This window comes from Accipiter gentilis, chromosome Z (assembly GCF_929443795.1).
Source record: "Accipiter gentilis chromosome Z, bAccGen1.1, whole genome shotgun sequence".
NCBI lineage: Eukaryota > Metazoa > Chordata > Aves > Accipitriformes > Accipitridae > Astur > Astur gentilis.
In genome coordinates, this window is record NC_064919.1 from 1,979,332 (window position 1) to 1,995,852 (window position 16,521).

The window sequence follows — 16,521 nt, forward strand, 5'->3', positions numbered from 1 at the left end:
TGTAAACGTGGTGATTTTGGAGCAAGGAATCAATACATACCTCTAGGCTACGGACAAAACTGTATAATCTTGAAATATTGGGCAGTGGCTTGGTCCAGCTTTGTGACTTGCAGAAACGACATGGTGGGACGTGAGATTCTTGTCCCTTCTTGGCGCCTTGATGGGGAGTTTTTTGGGGTAGTTAAAGTGTTTAGGGTTAGCTGAAGGCAGTGTCCTTCCTCTGGTCAGACCTGGTGCAACGCCGGGTGCCGCAGGGGGTACTCGTTAAGGGTGGTGATGATTAGGCCAATTTAAACAAAGCCACTGTTAGTCAGTCAAGATGTCCTCCCGGCTGGGCTCCTCCATAAACACTTCCCGAAGCCCAACGCCTGACACTATGGAGGCGACCTCGCTGTCCTTCCCCTCAGGCAGGGTTTTTCCTCTCAGTGCCTCTTCCCGAACACAAATCCTCGGAGAAGCGGGCGGGTAGACCCGCCGGCCCTCCTCAGCGCTGTCGAATGCACAGAGCGGGCCACGGGGAGGGCGGACATCTTGGAAAGCAAGATGAGGGGGAGAGCAGGGTGCAGGCCGCGGACAGGTCTGGAGGGGAGGCTGGCTTGGTGACGGGGGGCTACCACTAGCCCAGGGCCACCACCAGCCACCTGAGGGGGAGAAGAGGAGATGTGTCCTGAGCTGAGAGCCGGGCAGCTGGCGGAAAGCCTCTGGGGCAGGACCTGGCTGCCATTAGGGTGTCAGTGTAACTGCCTGAGTGGTCCTGGTAATTGTCATTGCAGCAGCCATCAACGCTGCCCTCAGCCTTCCTCTCAAGTACGGTTATGTGAGGAAATCGTAATTATGCAGACAGGTAAAACTGATACAATTTGGATGTGTAGAAACAACCTGAAATGCATTTGTGCCCTAGTTCGCTGTCAGAACTGAAAAACGTTTTTCTTCGCCTGTTAAGACAGGTTTTAAAGTTCCTGATACAACCATACTTCTAAACCTGAACTAGTGCTTGGGCTCAACTTTTTTCAATGTTTTTATAGTTCTGAAGCCTCGCAACTCACTTGCCTGGGACCTATACAGAATAAAATTACAGTATGTGCAACAAGTGACTCCTATCTGATGACCAAAGAGCGCATGACCCAGGCAGAAGAGGAGTCGCGCAATCGAAGTGCAAAGTTTATTAAACCTGGTGGACCATTTGTAGGTACGGTTGTATTTAATTTTTTACTGGATATCTGTAAGTTTTTTAAACTCAGTAATTCATCTTTTCAGCGTGTATTTGGGAAAGGTGGTATGCTCAGAGATCTCGTGTGTAGGTAGTGTGCCCTCATGTTGCAGATTTGCAGCCTCCTGTTGCTACTTTAGGACATTAGTCCTTCACTGTTCCCATATTGCTTACCTGATTAAAATTTTGACTGTCGAAATGAGGGTTTTTACCACCCCATGCACTTAGATTCTCTGGTTTAGTAGCTAATGTTTTGGTTTTGTAACAGTACTTTTAAGTACCTAAATACTGTGCTAAACCATTAAGCTTAATTTGTAATCTAAAAAAATTAACATTGGGGAAGTCTCATGTACAAATTCATAAGCTTAATATGAAAAACTTTGCTTTTCACACTTGCTAATACTGATTGAATTTTATTTATTTTATGTCGTGATCATTAATAAGCAACAATTACCACAGGACCATGTTTGTTTGGTTGGGTTTTTTTTAAAAAAGTTAAAGTAGGGTAATGTTGACACCTTCCCATGGATTTCATCGTTTTCCACAAAACAAAAAGCGTTTAGGAAGTATCATTCATTATTAAACTGTTCTGAGTATCGTTTCCCTGAGGAGCCTAGCACCGGCTGCAGGTAGATGCAAGGTGAGTCTCCACCTCATAGGCATTCAGTGGTACAGGCAGCAGTGGTCCCGCCCACAGCAGTGAGCTGAACCAGGTACATCTGTCTTTATTGCGTAGAACAGGCTCTCACTTGGCTGCAGCTGCAGCCCTCTGCCAGCATGGACATCCCTGACAGTGATTGTGCAACGCTTGCTCTGCCACAGCTTACTGCAGAGAATTTTAAGCCAGCACTGTCATGGCTTTTTGGAGGTACAAAACTAAGTGTATGTGGCCTTGGCGCTAAGGTAGCTTGACATGGGTTGATACCGGGCACGGAGTTGGGACTGCTTCCCCTGTATTGTCTAAACTGTTCTTTTAACGGCAGCATGAGAGGAGCCACATGTATTTTAAAACTCCTCATTGGGGAAGTTCTATTTTACATGTCAGTGATCTGCATGATTCTTGTTGGTGGTTTAAATAGATCTTAAATGAATATTTAACATTAAATAAACGGGTCTGAAGACTGGCAGTAGGGCAATTATGATATTTGGGGGTACTTTTGTTTCAGGCTGACATTGAGGAAGCTCGGGGAGGACAGGTCTAGTTGCTGGTAGGGCACGGGAGTGACTCTGCAACATGCTTCATGCAGTACAAATTAGGAACTCGGGTTGTTAATCATGTTAATGCATTTCAGTTAATTTTTTTTAAGTGATTCAGTGACATGACTTTAGGAGGTGTTTTGGTTGAATGCTGCTTATACGATCAGCTGTGCTGGGGTCTTGTGTATCTACATTGGATGTAACTTGTCAAAACGTTTGAAATGGGTTCAATAAGCAACTGGCAAGTTCATACTGTTCTAAAAATGTAATTGTGTGTGTTTGCACTATTAGGTTTGTTCTTAAAAAGCAGAAGGGCAAAGTCCAGGGAACATGCAGGGTGGAAAGGTTATAGAAGTTTGGCCTCCACTGCAAAATAGAAACAAATTTTTGTTATTCCTGAGGACGAGCAGTACATAAACACAGCTCAGTCTCTGTGTGTCTGCTAGAAAAGAGCAAGCTACAGATTTTCTCACCAGTACTCATTAAGTCTCCCTCATGTAGCAAACATGAGTTGCTGGTTTCAGAAAAATGCCTGGTTTGTGTCACATCCTCTGTTGGATTGCAAACGATATTTACTGCAATGATTTTCTATAATATTCTGATAAAGCTTTTTTTTTTTTTTCTGTCTGATAGCAAATGCTATTTAAAAACGCAGAGAAGTTTGGGTCTTTTCTCAAAAACTGAGATTCAGCTTGGGTGGTGTTATTTTTAAATCCTGGATGCATCACTTGCAAGGACTTGGATTGTTCTTCCAGTTGAGAAACATGTCTTTTTATAGAGTTTGATCCAAAAAGCTGTGCAGGCTATGTTTTGAAACTTATCTGGCCTTGGTCCCAGGAAGTGTTAAATATTTGGTGTATTGTTTCTGACAAACCTGGGCTTATTTAATAGGAGGGGAACATTTCAGCTTAAAATGTGGTGTAACTCAAGTGATTAACACCAAATGTTGGAAGTTGCTTTAAGCAGTGATGCAATTAATTGTGTAGAGTTGGTCTCCCTAGGGGTTAATGGGGAATTTTTAATTAGATGAAAGACCTTTGCATCACACTTTAGAGTAGTCTTTAAAAAAAAAAGAAAAAAGAAAAAGAAAAACCCCTGATTTGGGGTATTCAGTGCTTGAGCTTATAAACTGGAAAAATAATAAAAGCACCATCTATAGAAGTAATAAGTAAAGTCTTTCTACTGCTCAATGCATCTTTACTACCTGTATTTTTATAGATCTTGAAATGCTAACTAGATACAGTTTTCAGTGTTTATCTGGCTTGGTAAAGTCTTTTAAATGCACTTTCTTGTGTTGTCCCAACCTCCCATGTCACTTCCCTCCCCTTACATTAGGAAGAAAAGTACAGGTGAAGAGAGGACCACAGAACATTCCAGATACTGTGCCCGAGACGAAGAAACCAGCACGCGTGACCTCTGCAAAAACAGTACGGAAGACTCGTGCACATAATGCTATTGCTCAGCGACCATACAAGGATAGGGTGATTCACTTACTGGCACTGAAGAATTACAAGAAACCAGAGTTACTTGCCCGCTTGCAGAGAGATGGTGTCAACCAAAAGGACAAGAATTCCCTTGCAACTGTCCTTCGGCAGGTAAGATCATGGAGTTTGTGCCAGCAATTTTTCCCTCCCGCTATTCATTTAATCATAATTTTGAGCTGTGTTACTCCAGTGTTTAAATTAGAAAATAAGAAACAACTTATGTAATGCTCCTTGTTTGTTTTTCAGTAAACTTTATACAGATGCCCCAAACTGCAAGTCAACATGAGGAAAGGAAAGAAGGACTGAAAAATCTGGGGGGAGTGGTTTTGTATTGCTAGAATGGCAGGAAGTAATTAACTATTTCTAGCTTTGTTGCTCCTAATGTCTTATTTTTTCCTCTTACTTGGACTGCTTAACTGCTTAATTGAGAGAAAATGCCATGCATCGTCTCGATTGTGTGAAATAGTTTGTCGTAGTACTTAATATTTCTTGGGACGAGTTTAGGAGAAGTTTGGTAATCACATAGGTTAGTATTTCACTTGAATGTATTAGGTGGCCTGTCAATGGTACTTGTCTTCTCTTGAGATCTGTTAGATTTGCAATCCAGGGAGGGCTGTTCCAGTCAAACCATAAATGAAAAAGGTGGTGGTCTGATTCTGAGCATAGTGTTTCTTTGCTATGATGTGGATTGTGTCTTTACCTTACTTGAAACCTTTTTCTATTCAGTAGCTTTTCTAGTGCTCCTCTGAGCTAAGTTCCACCTGTATTTTGTTATATCTATCAAAATTATTGGTAAGCCTATAATGTTGTATAGGTTAAACTTTTATGCTGTGTGTTCAAGAGTGTCACTTACTAATTTTCTACTAAAATAGTACAGAAAAGGTTTCTCAGAGTATTGTATGATGCAGTGGGTCCTTCCTTACTTTTTAAATTCTCTCTGTACCCATAGACAGTGGCTGAATAATGCATATATTAATAAGTAAAGTAGGAATTTTTCCTGCTTATCTAGAAAAAAAGTGGTTTGGGACCAATCAAAGTGAGTAAAATTCAACATTTATACAGCTTTGATTGATACTACACTGAATTTTAAAAACTCATTCCCTGAATATGTTAAGTGTTGTTGCTTTGTTTGCCCAGTAAAATGGTAGGGTTTTTTCATCCTGAAGACATACACAATTTAACGAGAGCCTTGTTCTTACATACAAATTGAAGCAGTCAATTTATACTTTAAGTTGATTATAAAATTCCAAAAGCTCGTCTCCCTCAGAGGATAAAAGGTGCAAAAGTTTTCTTCTGCCCCATTATGCCTGTCAGTGTTTAAGGAGACTTTCTTGGAATCTGTTTCCTGTATGTGATGCGAACTACCTCAAGGTACTGGTTTGCATTCGAAAATGGTCGTATTAGCAGCATTACACCCTGAAAAGCCTTGCTCACATTTTTCTTAAGTTCATAATGATTTTTTTTTTTGTACAAGTCTAAAATCAGCAGCCTGAATTTGCTAAGATCTAATACGCACAGATTTGCTTCTCTTATAATACAGATTTAGTTCTCTTTTTAACAGGTGAATTACTGTTTCAGGGTATCTTTGTTACTTTTAATTTTTTTTTTAAGCTGCAGCCAGCCAGACATGCACACAGACATGAAATAGCAGTATTTATCATGTTTTGGAGGAAAAAGCAGGCAAAGCTACAAAAAGTGGTGGTGGTGTGTTGATGAGTTATTCAGCATTTTGTGTCAAGCAAATTGACAGAGATTGTTTTTCTTTGAGGCTTTCTCTGAAACTCTGTACAGGTGGCAGGTGATGAAGTCTAAACAAGCACTTAAGGTGTCAATGGTCTCCGGGTTTTACTAGCTCATTTTAACTTTTTGAGTATACTTTGTATTTTTCTTAAGGAAGATACAAACCCATTTTATTTTCAAAGCTATACAGCAAGGCATGCACATGACCTTCTCAGGACAATACTTTGCTGTAATGAACCTGTGTCTGCAAGATGAAGAGTGCATCTGGGCTGTACAACCCTCCTTAAACATTTTAGCACTAAATCTTGTTTTCACAATATAACTTGTTAGATAGGAGTACAGTTACTATTTTCCCATTAGGTAAAACTTTGATATGGCTTAAAAGTAATGGGATAGGTGTATAATTCATCTTTGTACTACAACAGGTTTAGTGTTAGTTAAGTTATCGTGTACAATTATTCGGTTGAAAGATATAGTTTCTTGTGCCTCAGGCACTTGAGAAGGAACAGCAATTCTGTTTATCAAGACAAATGATGACATACTGTGGTTGTTAATGGGATGATAGAAAACATGCATTGTTCCAGGCACAGTCTGTGCTCTGCCATAGCAGTATAGCTGTGTAAAATGAAAGAACAGCAGGTGTCCTCCTGAAGTTGAACAACTCTGAATTTGTATGTGGAGATAATGTTCTTAAGTTCTTAAAAAAGAAAAATAAGTACAAATAAAAAACTAGGCCTCTCAACATATTTCATGCAGTAAGATTTAAAGTTTTGGCATGGTTTGCCTTGATTCTCAATGCTGTGTTAAAGACAAAGAAACAGATAGATCGTGCAGAGAGAGGTTTTCATAAGAGTATGTGTTCAGGTTTCAGCTGGGATAGAGTTAAGTTTCTTTCTAGTAGCTGGTATAGTGCTATGTTTTGGATTTAGGATGAGAAGAGTGTTGATAACACACTGATGTTTTCAGTTGTTGCTAAGTAATGTCTAGGCTAAGTCAAGTATTTTTCAGCTTCTCACCCCTGGCCAGCAAGAAGGCTGGAGGGGCACAAGAAGTTTGGATGGGCACATAGGCAGGACAGCTGACCCAAACTGGCCAAAGGGGTATTCCATACCGTGTGATGTCATGCCTAGTATATAAACTGGAGGGGGTTGTCGGGGGGGGGGGGGGCGGGGGGGGCAAATCACTGCTGGAGAACTGACTGGGCATCTGTTGGTGAGTGGTGAACAATTGCATTGTGCAACACATGGTTTGTATATTCCAATTCTTTTATTATCATTACTGTCATGTTGTTATTATTATTATTTTCTTCCTTTCTGTTCTATTAAACTGTCTTTATCTCAGCTCATGAGTTTTACTTCCCCCCCCAATTCTCTCCCCGATCCTACTAGGTGGGGGGGAAGTGAGTGAGCGGCTGCATGGTGCTTAGTTGCTGGCTGGGGTTAAACCATGACAGTACGATTCATACATGCTTGCAGCAATTTGGGATTTTCTTACATCCAAATTTCTACATCCCAAATTGACCACATTTTTTAAAATTGGTGCTCATTACATGACAGCTACTTTGATCTTCACATCTAAAAAACCTGGAAAACTGGTGCATGATTTTGTTTGTGGCTTTGATTTAGCTTTGCAGTACCAATCTTATTTTTGTAGTTTGCATTTAGGTATAATGAACATTTGTTTTCTTAAATGTCTTCCTGTAGGTAGCCGTCCTGAATCCAAAGGATAATTCTTACCGTCTGAAGGATTCTGTGTTTAAAGACGTTCAAAAGGATTGGCCTGGATACAATGAAACAGATAAACAGTCACTGGAGTTAATACTTGCTAAGTAAGTTCAGTCTCTAGGGGAAGTAAGATAGCCATTTAGAAAACTTTTTTGTGGGAAATGAATGTCTGTCTTCCCTATAATAAAAGAACTATGACATAGACATTTTTGCCTTGTAACCTGAAATGTTGGGTCATCCTTACAGAAAATTACAGTCATCTCAGAATGCCACCAGCACCAGTCGTTTGGAATCTGCTGTAATTTTTAGTAAAGGTGCTCCATCAACTTCTCAGGTATTTTTTATTTTTTTAACATTATTTACAGTGTATTTAGATTTATCACACCTTATATTGCTGTAAAAGCTGTGATGTGAAGCATTGATATTGTTTTTAACACATGAAAAACTGAATCATTTATTTCTAATTGGATTTTTTTTTTTAAAAGGTGGTTACACTGTCAAAGCCTGAAAAAACTTATGGTCACATAGCTTAAGGGCTGTTATATTTAGTGTTCTGTATTTCTGAATGTATATTAAAATACTCAGAAAACCTAGATCTCTTATAGAGACTACTGCTGTTGTGTTTGAACAGCCAACACATTGGCCTAAGTCGTAACTGTCCATCCGTAGCACACTGACCTTGCAGAAGCCTAAACTTGCCTGTAGAGTTTAAAATCACCTGCTGAACTTCTTGATTGCCCATTATTGTTACACAACCCTGTACTTTCTAGTTAAATACTTAAAACTGTTTCATATTGTCACATAACTTGTTTATCTTGGTGCCTAGGAGGGTATTCTAAAGATAAGATGTGTATGTGGTTTTGGTACATGCTTGCATTGTGTTCAAGGTTCTTTGTGGTGTGGTAGTTATATAAAATATGCATAAACATGCTAGTGCTACTGTGTAAATGTAAAGCTTAGGAAAGCCTGGAATAAGGACAAATTACAGTAGTGGTCCACTTGGAGGAATTTTTTTAATTTTTTTTTTTTTTCCTATTGGCATCATTTAAGCACCCATTTTCATTCAGGGTAGCCCAGGTGTGGAAAGGCAGCTCTGAATCAGCAGGTAGTACATCTGCCTTCTCTCAGCCTTTTCAGACTTAAAATGTGTATGTCCTGTTTTCCTATCGATACAAGAGGACAATGCAAACCCTTTTAGAAGAAGGTTGGAAAACTTCGCATAAAAGGCATTACTTTTCCTTAAAGTTTGATACTTTCTGTGACTAAAACTGCACTTCAGTGCATGCAGTGTAGAGCAATAAGCTGGGAAGTACATAAAGTCTTTCAGCACTGAGCTATTTACATTTAAGTAGAGGAGGGAGGACACATCTCTGTCCTTCATTAACTTTCTTCCAGTCAGAATGTGAAATGGTGCAGGTCCCAGTGACCTCTTACACCTGCCTCCATACACGCAGAATCTGGGGTTTTTTCAACAGGGTGGCACAGAGCTGTGCCTGGTGCTCCTACTTGCACATCAACATGAGCAATGTGTACTTGCTAAAGAAGAGGGTGTGAACAAGCATTTCAGCTGGAGAATAGCTGGAATGGTACCTGTAGCAAACTGGGGGTTTTACCTGTTCTGATCAGCTTTGCACTTAACACGCTCTGATAAGCACATTGCTGTGTGCTTCTCAGGGCTGCTTTAGTAAATCATACAGCTGTGTGACAGCAAAAGCTGACTCTTAACCCAGGCCAAACAGAAATCACTACCTAAACAGTATCGACCTGACCTAATCGTTTTGGTGAAGCCTTTGATAGAGCTGCTGAAGAAGCTTTCTCCCAAAGCCTTTCAGCTGTAGATTTGAAGAACAACTTGCAAAATCATAAGATTAGAAACTGAGTGAAATAAACCATGTGTTTAGCTGCAATACTTCCTTGTTTGACAGCTATTTTTAGATAAGAAAGATGTGTTTTCAACGATTGCTTGTTCAGAAATGCTCCTTTTTCAGAACAGGAGCAAACCTTAATCCTGCAGATTTTTATGATTTTTTTTTAATTATTATTACAGAAATGGGTTTTGAATACCAGTTTTAGCAATCCTCTGATGACCAAAAGGCAGAGGATATCTCACCTGAACAGTCGAATCCAGCCATCGTGCAGTAGTCACTTGCTTGCCTCCAGGGAGAGCACCACTGCTGCCCCTCCACCGCTGCCGCCTCCCCACCGTCCAGCTGCCACTGCTGCTGCTCCTCTGCCAATGCCTCCCACATTCCTTCCCACTTCCAAACCTCCTCAAACTGCCAGCTCCCACTCCCCCAGCACCTCTGAGGGGCAAGGGACACAAGGCCTGCAGGTGGACAGCTTCGGTCAAAAGCGCAGTAGGATCTGTGGGCACCAGCAACGAAAATACACCTTTCAGACGTCTTCGGTAATGCCACCACCTGCCACGGTGCGGATGGGGCCTCCCAAGCCCGCAGACAAGAAGCACCAAAGTTCTGAGAAGGTAAAAGAGCATAATAAAGAGGGCAAAAGCAAAATGCAGGATGCTGCGAGTGCAAGCAAGGAGAAAGACTGTCAAAAAGAAGGAACTGCCAAGATGAAAACGCTCTTCCATTTGGATTCCGATCAAGGTATTAATATGCTGCTTTTCCTAACTGCTATATGGGTAACCCTGGTGAAAAGGTGCCAGCAAAAACAGGGACTGGAAATGCAAATAGACCACTTGCTATATATTAAGTGCTTTGCTATTATCCCTGCTTTATGGTCATGAAGAATCAATATTTTTTTTCTGCCATTGCATTACATTGTAACTGTTAGTTAAAAGAAAAACCCCAAACCAAAAAACAAAACCCAGAAGCTGTTCTGCTGGAACCTTATCTAAAATTAGGTTCATTTTTAAGAATTCTCACTCTGTAGTACAAAAATAATTAGAACAAAGAAATATTGAATAGATTGCTGTTGGGCAGAAACTGGTTAACAGGAAGAGCTAGATACTAGAAAAACACAAGGAATGGATTTTTTTTTTTTTGCTTGATTTCCAGTAAACTGACAGTTCACTGAAAGTTACTCCAGTTTTTACATCAGTGAGCTTTAAAGACTGCATGCTGAGGATACAAACCTGTCACATATTTATTGCCTGCTAGTTTACTGAAACTGATCAGATGTAAATGTATTTCATCATGTATCACAGCAGTTCATCAAACTCTGCCTTTTCATGGAAAGTCTAAAACCTACCTAAATTGGTATGTGGTTTACTAGAGTTTTGGTTTAAACTGTGCTGTGACCCTCTCTCCATTTTAGCTGCAGAATTTATTCCTTCAAAAGACGTAGGAATGGTGAACGCTTAAAATGGCATTGAAAGGCTAAACAGAAATGCACAAATACTACTTGATTTCTTAACACATGCACACACACACAATAGGACAGAGTTCAGTTCCTTTGTTAAATCTGTGTGTTGTCTAATTTCAGAGGTTTGGCCCACAAATTAGAAGTCCAGTTTAGCCCTTTCCTGTCATAGCCCAGAGGAATCTTCAGAGTGTGCATGGTGCCTCTTTGAAGTGTGGTGCTTGTAGAGAAGGGTGCTTTGAGATGGTCTTTTCACATTTACCCTGGACATACTACACAGTGCCCTCATGGCTTAGGATTGCTTTGAAAATATTTATGCTTGAATTTAGAAACATGTGAGCATCTTTCTCCAGAAGCCAGTATCAAAAATCCAAACAGCTAGGGAAGGAAAAACTTGTACTATGTTTCAAGTTGGTGCTTATGCTGAATCTTTCAAATGGACTGAGCCATGTCAATAAATGCACTTGAATTTTTGGAAATTAAATACTTGCAGCAAAACTGTTCACATAAGTTGTGTTGTACATACTGTGACTATTAATATTACTGTTTGCATTTCTCTCAAATTTTGTTCCCACTTTTACACTTCTTTTTATAGTCCTGCTATACCACATAACAATTTTAATATTAAAAGTAAAAGAAGTGAGTAGAACATCGCATGATAGCTCTTTTTTCTCCCCATGACTTAAAGCTCAGATGGCTCAGAGATTGGGAAGAATGGTTGCACTTTAGCGGAAATACTGTGTCTAAACAGTGGCAGTGTAAGATAATAACGAATATAAGGGATTGTGTGTTTTTTAAGCTTGCCACAAAACCCAAAATGAAAAGCGGAGAGAGATTACCAAGATAGCTGGAACAGGAAGGAACACTCACTAACTTTTCCCTATGGTAGCTGTTTTTCTTATTTATCAAAAAGATAGGGGGCTCCTGAAATATTCCTTTAAAAAGAGGGATTAGAGATTAAGTGTACTGTGCTTTCATAATGCCATTTAAAAGAGCAAAAGAGCAATTTGCAAGTGCAAATAACTTTCAAACCCAGTATTGCCACGCTAATGAGGAGCAAGTCTTTGTTGCAGGTTATTGAAGCCTGAATGCCAGTAACCCATATACAATGCTATTGACTTTCCTGCTTAGAAGAGTGCTAAAATTAAATCTAACTTTGGATATCTGTAATTGGCAGGGAAAGAGGGATAAAAACATGGCATGAAAAGAACTTCAGCTTTCTACTCTATTTTTCACTGGAACCTGAATGTTGAGAGATAAATATATGTATATGTATATATCAAGCTGTTGTCTTTTGTGCAGCTACCTCTGTTACTGCATAATTTGAATTGCTGTGCAGATGCCACGTCATGTCTTCAAATAAGAAAAGCTGACCTCGGGTTAATACTGCGGTAGTGCAGAACCTGTAGAATAAAGTAGCCATGCCTTCTTTCTAAACCCTGGTACTACCTACTGTGGAGAAGGTCGTGTGAGCCCTATTATTAACTTATAAAGCTTATTCCAAGTAATTTACTGTGAGAATAAAACTCTAAAGGATTTTTTCAAGCCCATCAGGTTGGTATTGTTTGGCTATATTAAAAAATCTGTTCATCGCAAGTGTCAAAATTCTGCTTTTCTGTAGGAGTTTCAGAAACTTGCACTGCCTCCACAGAAGGTCCTTCATCAGCAAGTGAACAACCAGACTACTTCGTGTGAGTAAAATAACGATTAAGTGTCTTGCCACTTATTGAAGCAGTTGAAAAATCACCTATAAAAACTGTTAGCTACAAAATGGAAAATTTACCAAAATGTAATTTTAGTATAGTGACAAGTTCCTTTAAGTCACCCAGCTGCCTTATTCAAGTACCTGCAAGTTTTAAACTCTGAGGTTGTCCCTTAATTATTGTGGGGGAAAAGAATTTTTAATATACTTTAAAAGAAGACTTGAAACATTTAATTTCATTCTTCTTCAAGAACACAATAAAAAAGGAATATGAATGTGCACTGTTTTCTTTTTGGAGGCGAGGCAATACAGGAGGAAAGTCAAGTGCTAAAATACTGAATATGTAAATTTGAACGTCTTTTTCGTGTTTTCACTGCTTAGTGCATCTAAGATGGAAAGGTGTGTGGGGGGGAAGATAACAGACTTTAAAGTCCAGCATTACCAAGTCTATATATGAGCTAACAGGAGTTAACCATCGATGTTATTTCTAAAGCTTTGATGTAAAATGGCAACTGACTAACCTGAAGCTACAGCAAAACATCTGATTTCACCATCGAATTGCAGACCAAAGAGCTAGAGAAAATAGAAAAACTTCAATGCAGATTTTGAATTCTAGCTGCTTAGTTTTGATTACAAACCAAGATAAAAATGCGTTAATCTTGCATTGAAATGCTGCATATCTACAATGACTGGCATATTGCAGTCTGTAAAATTACAGAAGGACTTCCCAGTAAGCTTAATTCTAGCTCCTAAACCAGTCACATATCAGATTAATATTCCTACAAGTTAAAATTTACCTGCTGTATAAATAAGGTTTTCATCCATGACAAGTATTAAAGAACTTGATTTAAAATGAAATAGCTTTAATAGCATAATCATTTGGTCGCCTAAATACTTTAGAATATTAAAACTTTTCTAAGAACAGGATTTTTCTTTACTGTTGTAAAACAGAGGAATAGCTTCTGCAAATGCCCAGTGTCTGGGCTTTTTCCCCACTGTTTTATTGGTGGCCTTTTTTTAAAAATGTGAAACTTGAAGGAGGTTGCAGTGGAGTAACTGGAATAACTTGGTCAGTGCAACCTGAATTCCTAATAAAATGCCTTTTGGGGGGGGGGGGGGATGGGCACGGTGGGGAGCAATGTAAAGTTCTTTCCTCTATTGGAAGGATGAGTTTGAGTAGGTTTTGATGGGACCTTAGTGCTCTGAGCTGAAATGAGCACCATGATAAGTAAAGCCAAGATGAACCTAACACTACCTAGCAGTGCAATCATGCAGCATCAGCCACAGTAGTGGCGCTGAGCCCCCTTGTCATATTTGCAGTGCAGGAGGGGAAGGAGAAGTGTGTCTGTCAAAATGCGGCAAACTGCCAGGTTCACCAGCTTCTGTCAGAGGAATAACGTCAGCAAGGGAGGTCGGGCTTCCCTGTAGCACTTGAACTTTGGTGCATCTTCCATCTGCGTTAAAGCAGATGGCATGGTAGCGCCCTACATCATATTTAATAGAGTAAGTGATGCTCCGTGGAAAGACTGAAAGTAAGTCTGGCCCTGCAGGGAAGCAGTTTAGTGCTTCAAATGTTAGCTGAGAACTCAAACCTACATTTAATTCCTGGCCTCTGCTGGGTGAAAGTGGGCAGATTCAGCTCTTTGCTGTCTGCTTCCTGATCAGTTGAGGACAGGGATACTGAGGAATAAAGTATATGGTTATTTGATGTAATCTAATATTAACGTGGGGTGCCAATAGCCATTGCTAAAAGTTAAAAAAAAAAACAACAAAACAAACCCCAAAAACACACACACACACCAAAAAAAAAAAAAAAAAAAGAAAGAAAAAAGCCTTCATGCAAGATTTCATACAGTTGGTTTAGTTCTGAGTGGGAGTAAGAACTCCAATGACAAATTCTCTGTGAAAGGAGCAACTTCTGGAACAATCTCACAGGTAACCTACTGGCCATGGTGTCTTGGAAAAAAATCAGGTCACACTGTTTCAGACACCTGCCTGATCATTACAGAAAGACTGAAACCTGAGAGCACCTGCAATTTGATCCTGTTTAAAAGACTTTGATAGTTTATTCCAGCTTCTCTTACTGTCTCTAAGAGCTACATAATTCATTAGTATAATCACAGCTTTAGCATAAAGATACTTTCTATCTTAATATAAAGATTATAAGAGTAAAGGAAGTCCGGCTTTCTAAGGAAAGCTTATGCAAAAGCTAGAGGAAAAAAAAACAGATTCACACTTCTCCCTACTTCTACTCATTTCTTCCCTCTCCACACACATTGTGAGTGCTTTGCTGGTCTCTTGTCCTGTGCAGGACTCTTGTTGTGGGATGTAACTGTGCATAAGCCGGTACTCCACACTATTGCTACACAGGTACCTCCCAAAATATTGAAGCCATCTTTAGTTTTCCTTTAAAAATTGTCTAATACTCCCGTCAGGTGCATCTGGCCTGGGATACATCACCAGCAAAAGTTACCTGTGTTGGTACAGACTTTCAACTTGTTAAATTTTTACTGCTCATTAAAATTAATCTAAGGATGGTTTGAAGGATTTGTCCCCATGTGGAGGTGACATATCATCCAAACAGAACCAGGTCTTTAGGCTATGAGGATGAGAAGTATTGCTGTGATGGTGGTGGGAAATTATATCTATTACTCGCATTGACGCTTCATCTCAGATTTGTATAATGAGCTTGTTAAATCTGTTCATGTTGATTTGAGGGAGAGAGGAATGAAGCAAGTTTCAACTGCATCAGTGGCTTTAAGCATTTATGGGTTGCCCTCCTTAGGAAGTGATGTGATAGGCTTTTTTTTAGTTTCAGACTTCTCCACAATTTGTTTTTGCTGTTGTATTGCATATGCCTTAGTTGAATGGACAACAATGGAACTGGTGTTCACTAAAATAATAAAATTTTTTTATTAACTATGCTTTGCTGTTAGGCACAAATGTAGCCAAAAACCTAAGCCATATCCAACTCCATAAATGCAGTCCCTTCCAAACATGTAATGAAAATGAATTTTCAAAAATAAATACGGCTTAATTAACCTGTCCCTTCATAGAAAGCGATTATAATCTAGCAGTTGCTCTTCTTTCACTGAGGCTGATGCATTTATTGGTCATTCTATATTTGAATGATTGCTAATGTTTTCTAAGTATGCTACAATTTTTTTTTTGCTTCTGAATAAAAACTGTAAAAAGTAAAATATTAGCAAATAACTGTCACAAAAATATGGTAGACTTCTATAATTACCTAAATACATTCTCTTAGAGCACATGTGCCTACATGTAGAGGCAAAACCAGTCACATAATTAACTGATTGGATGTGTATGCTTGATATTCACTACAAAACGTCCTTGGTGTAAAATTGCATGTATGCTTATTTTTCCGTTAGAAAATACGTAACTGTAGTCTCATATGAGCAACGCCAGAGTTACAAGAATGACTTCAATGCAGAGTATGATGAATACCGGAACTTGCATGCTCGGATAGAGAGTATCAACCAGAAATTCATGCAGTTTGATGCACAACGGAAGCTTCTTTCTCCAGGGTCCAAAGAATATAAGGTAAAGAAGGATAAAACTGTGAAGATTGCATTTCATCTCCCTCTTATACCTTCCAAAAGTCCACATTTTCAGCACAGGCAGACTCTTCAGTATATTTGTCTGTTAAATCATATTGACAATGTTTTAAAAGACTTGCCAGGCTCAGTGTCTGAGACTGAGTAATAGCTGGAATTACCAGACTGGCTCAGGCTTTGCTGACTGCCTCAGCATCCTGGCCAGGTGAGGGAGTGCAGTTACACGGATGGGGGAGAAGATTGGAAGTGCATGGAAACCAGCCGCTGTAATCCCAAAGCTTTCCTGACCCTCTATTTCCCATGATTTTATATGCTTAACTAAACCTACAGCCACAACTTACTCATCTTCCAGGTGGGTGATCCTAGCTATGATTTTAGCAGAAGGGTGTTTAAAAACCTGATATTCTGGCTTTCCAGCCTGGACTTCTCTTATTTGGCCATACAAATTCCACATGTTCAATATCAGAATTCTTTAATTCTGCGTGCACGCTGAGGATTTTTGGTTGGCTCTTATTTAGCTTTTGGCCAGATTGCAAATGTATTCGTGAGCAGAAGGAGCATTTTA

General features: G+C 39.5%; 1 protein-coding gene across 1 annotated transcript in view; it reads left to right on the plus strand.

Moving 5' to 3' along the window:
* Positions 1–16,521, plus strand: part of ELL2 (elongation factor for RNA polymerase II 2) — a 40,941-nt gene that overhangs the window by 23,719 nt on the left and 701 nt on the right. The window contains exons 4-10 of the mRNA XM_049795292.1: positions 1,026–1,189; positions 3,743–4,002; positions 7,335–7,459; positions 7,602–7,689; positions 9,403–9,964; positions 12,301–12,370; positions 15,771–15,942. Of these exons, the coding sequence (XP_049651249.1) occupies positions 1,026–1,189; positions 3,743–4,002; positions 7,335–7,459; positions 7,602–7,689; positions 9,403–9,964; positions 12,301–12,370; positions 15,771–15,942 (1,441 nt within the window). The remainder of the gene's footprint in view (positions 1–1,025; positions 1,190–3,742; positions 4,003–7,334; positions 7,460–7,601; positions 7,690–9,402; positions 9,965–12,300; positions 12,371–15,770; positions 15,943–16,521) is intronic.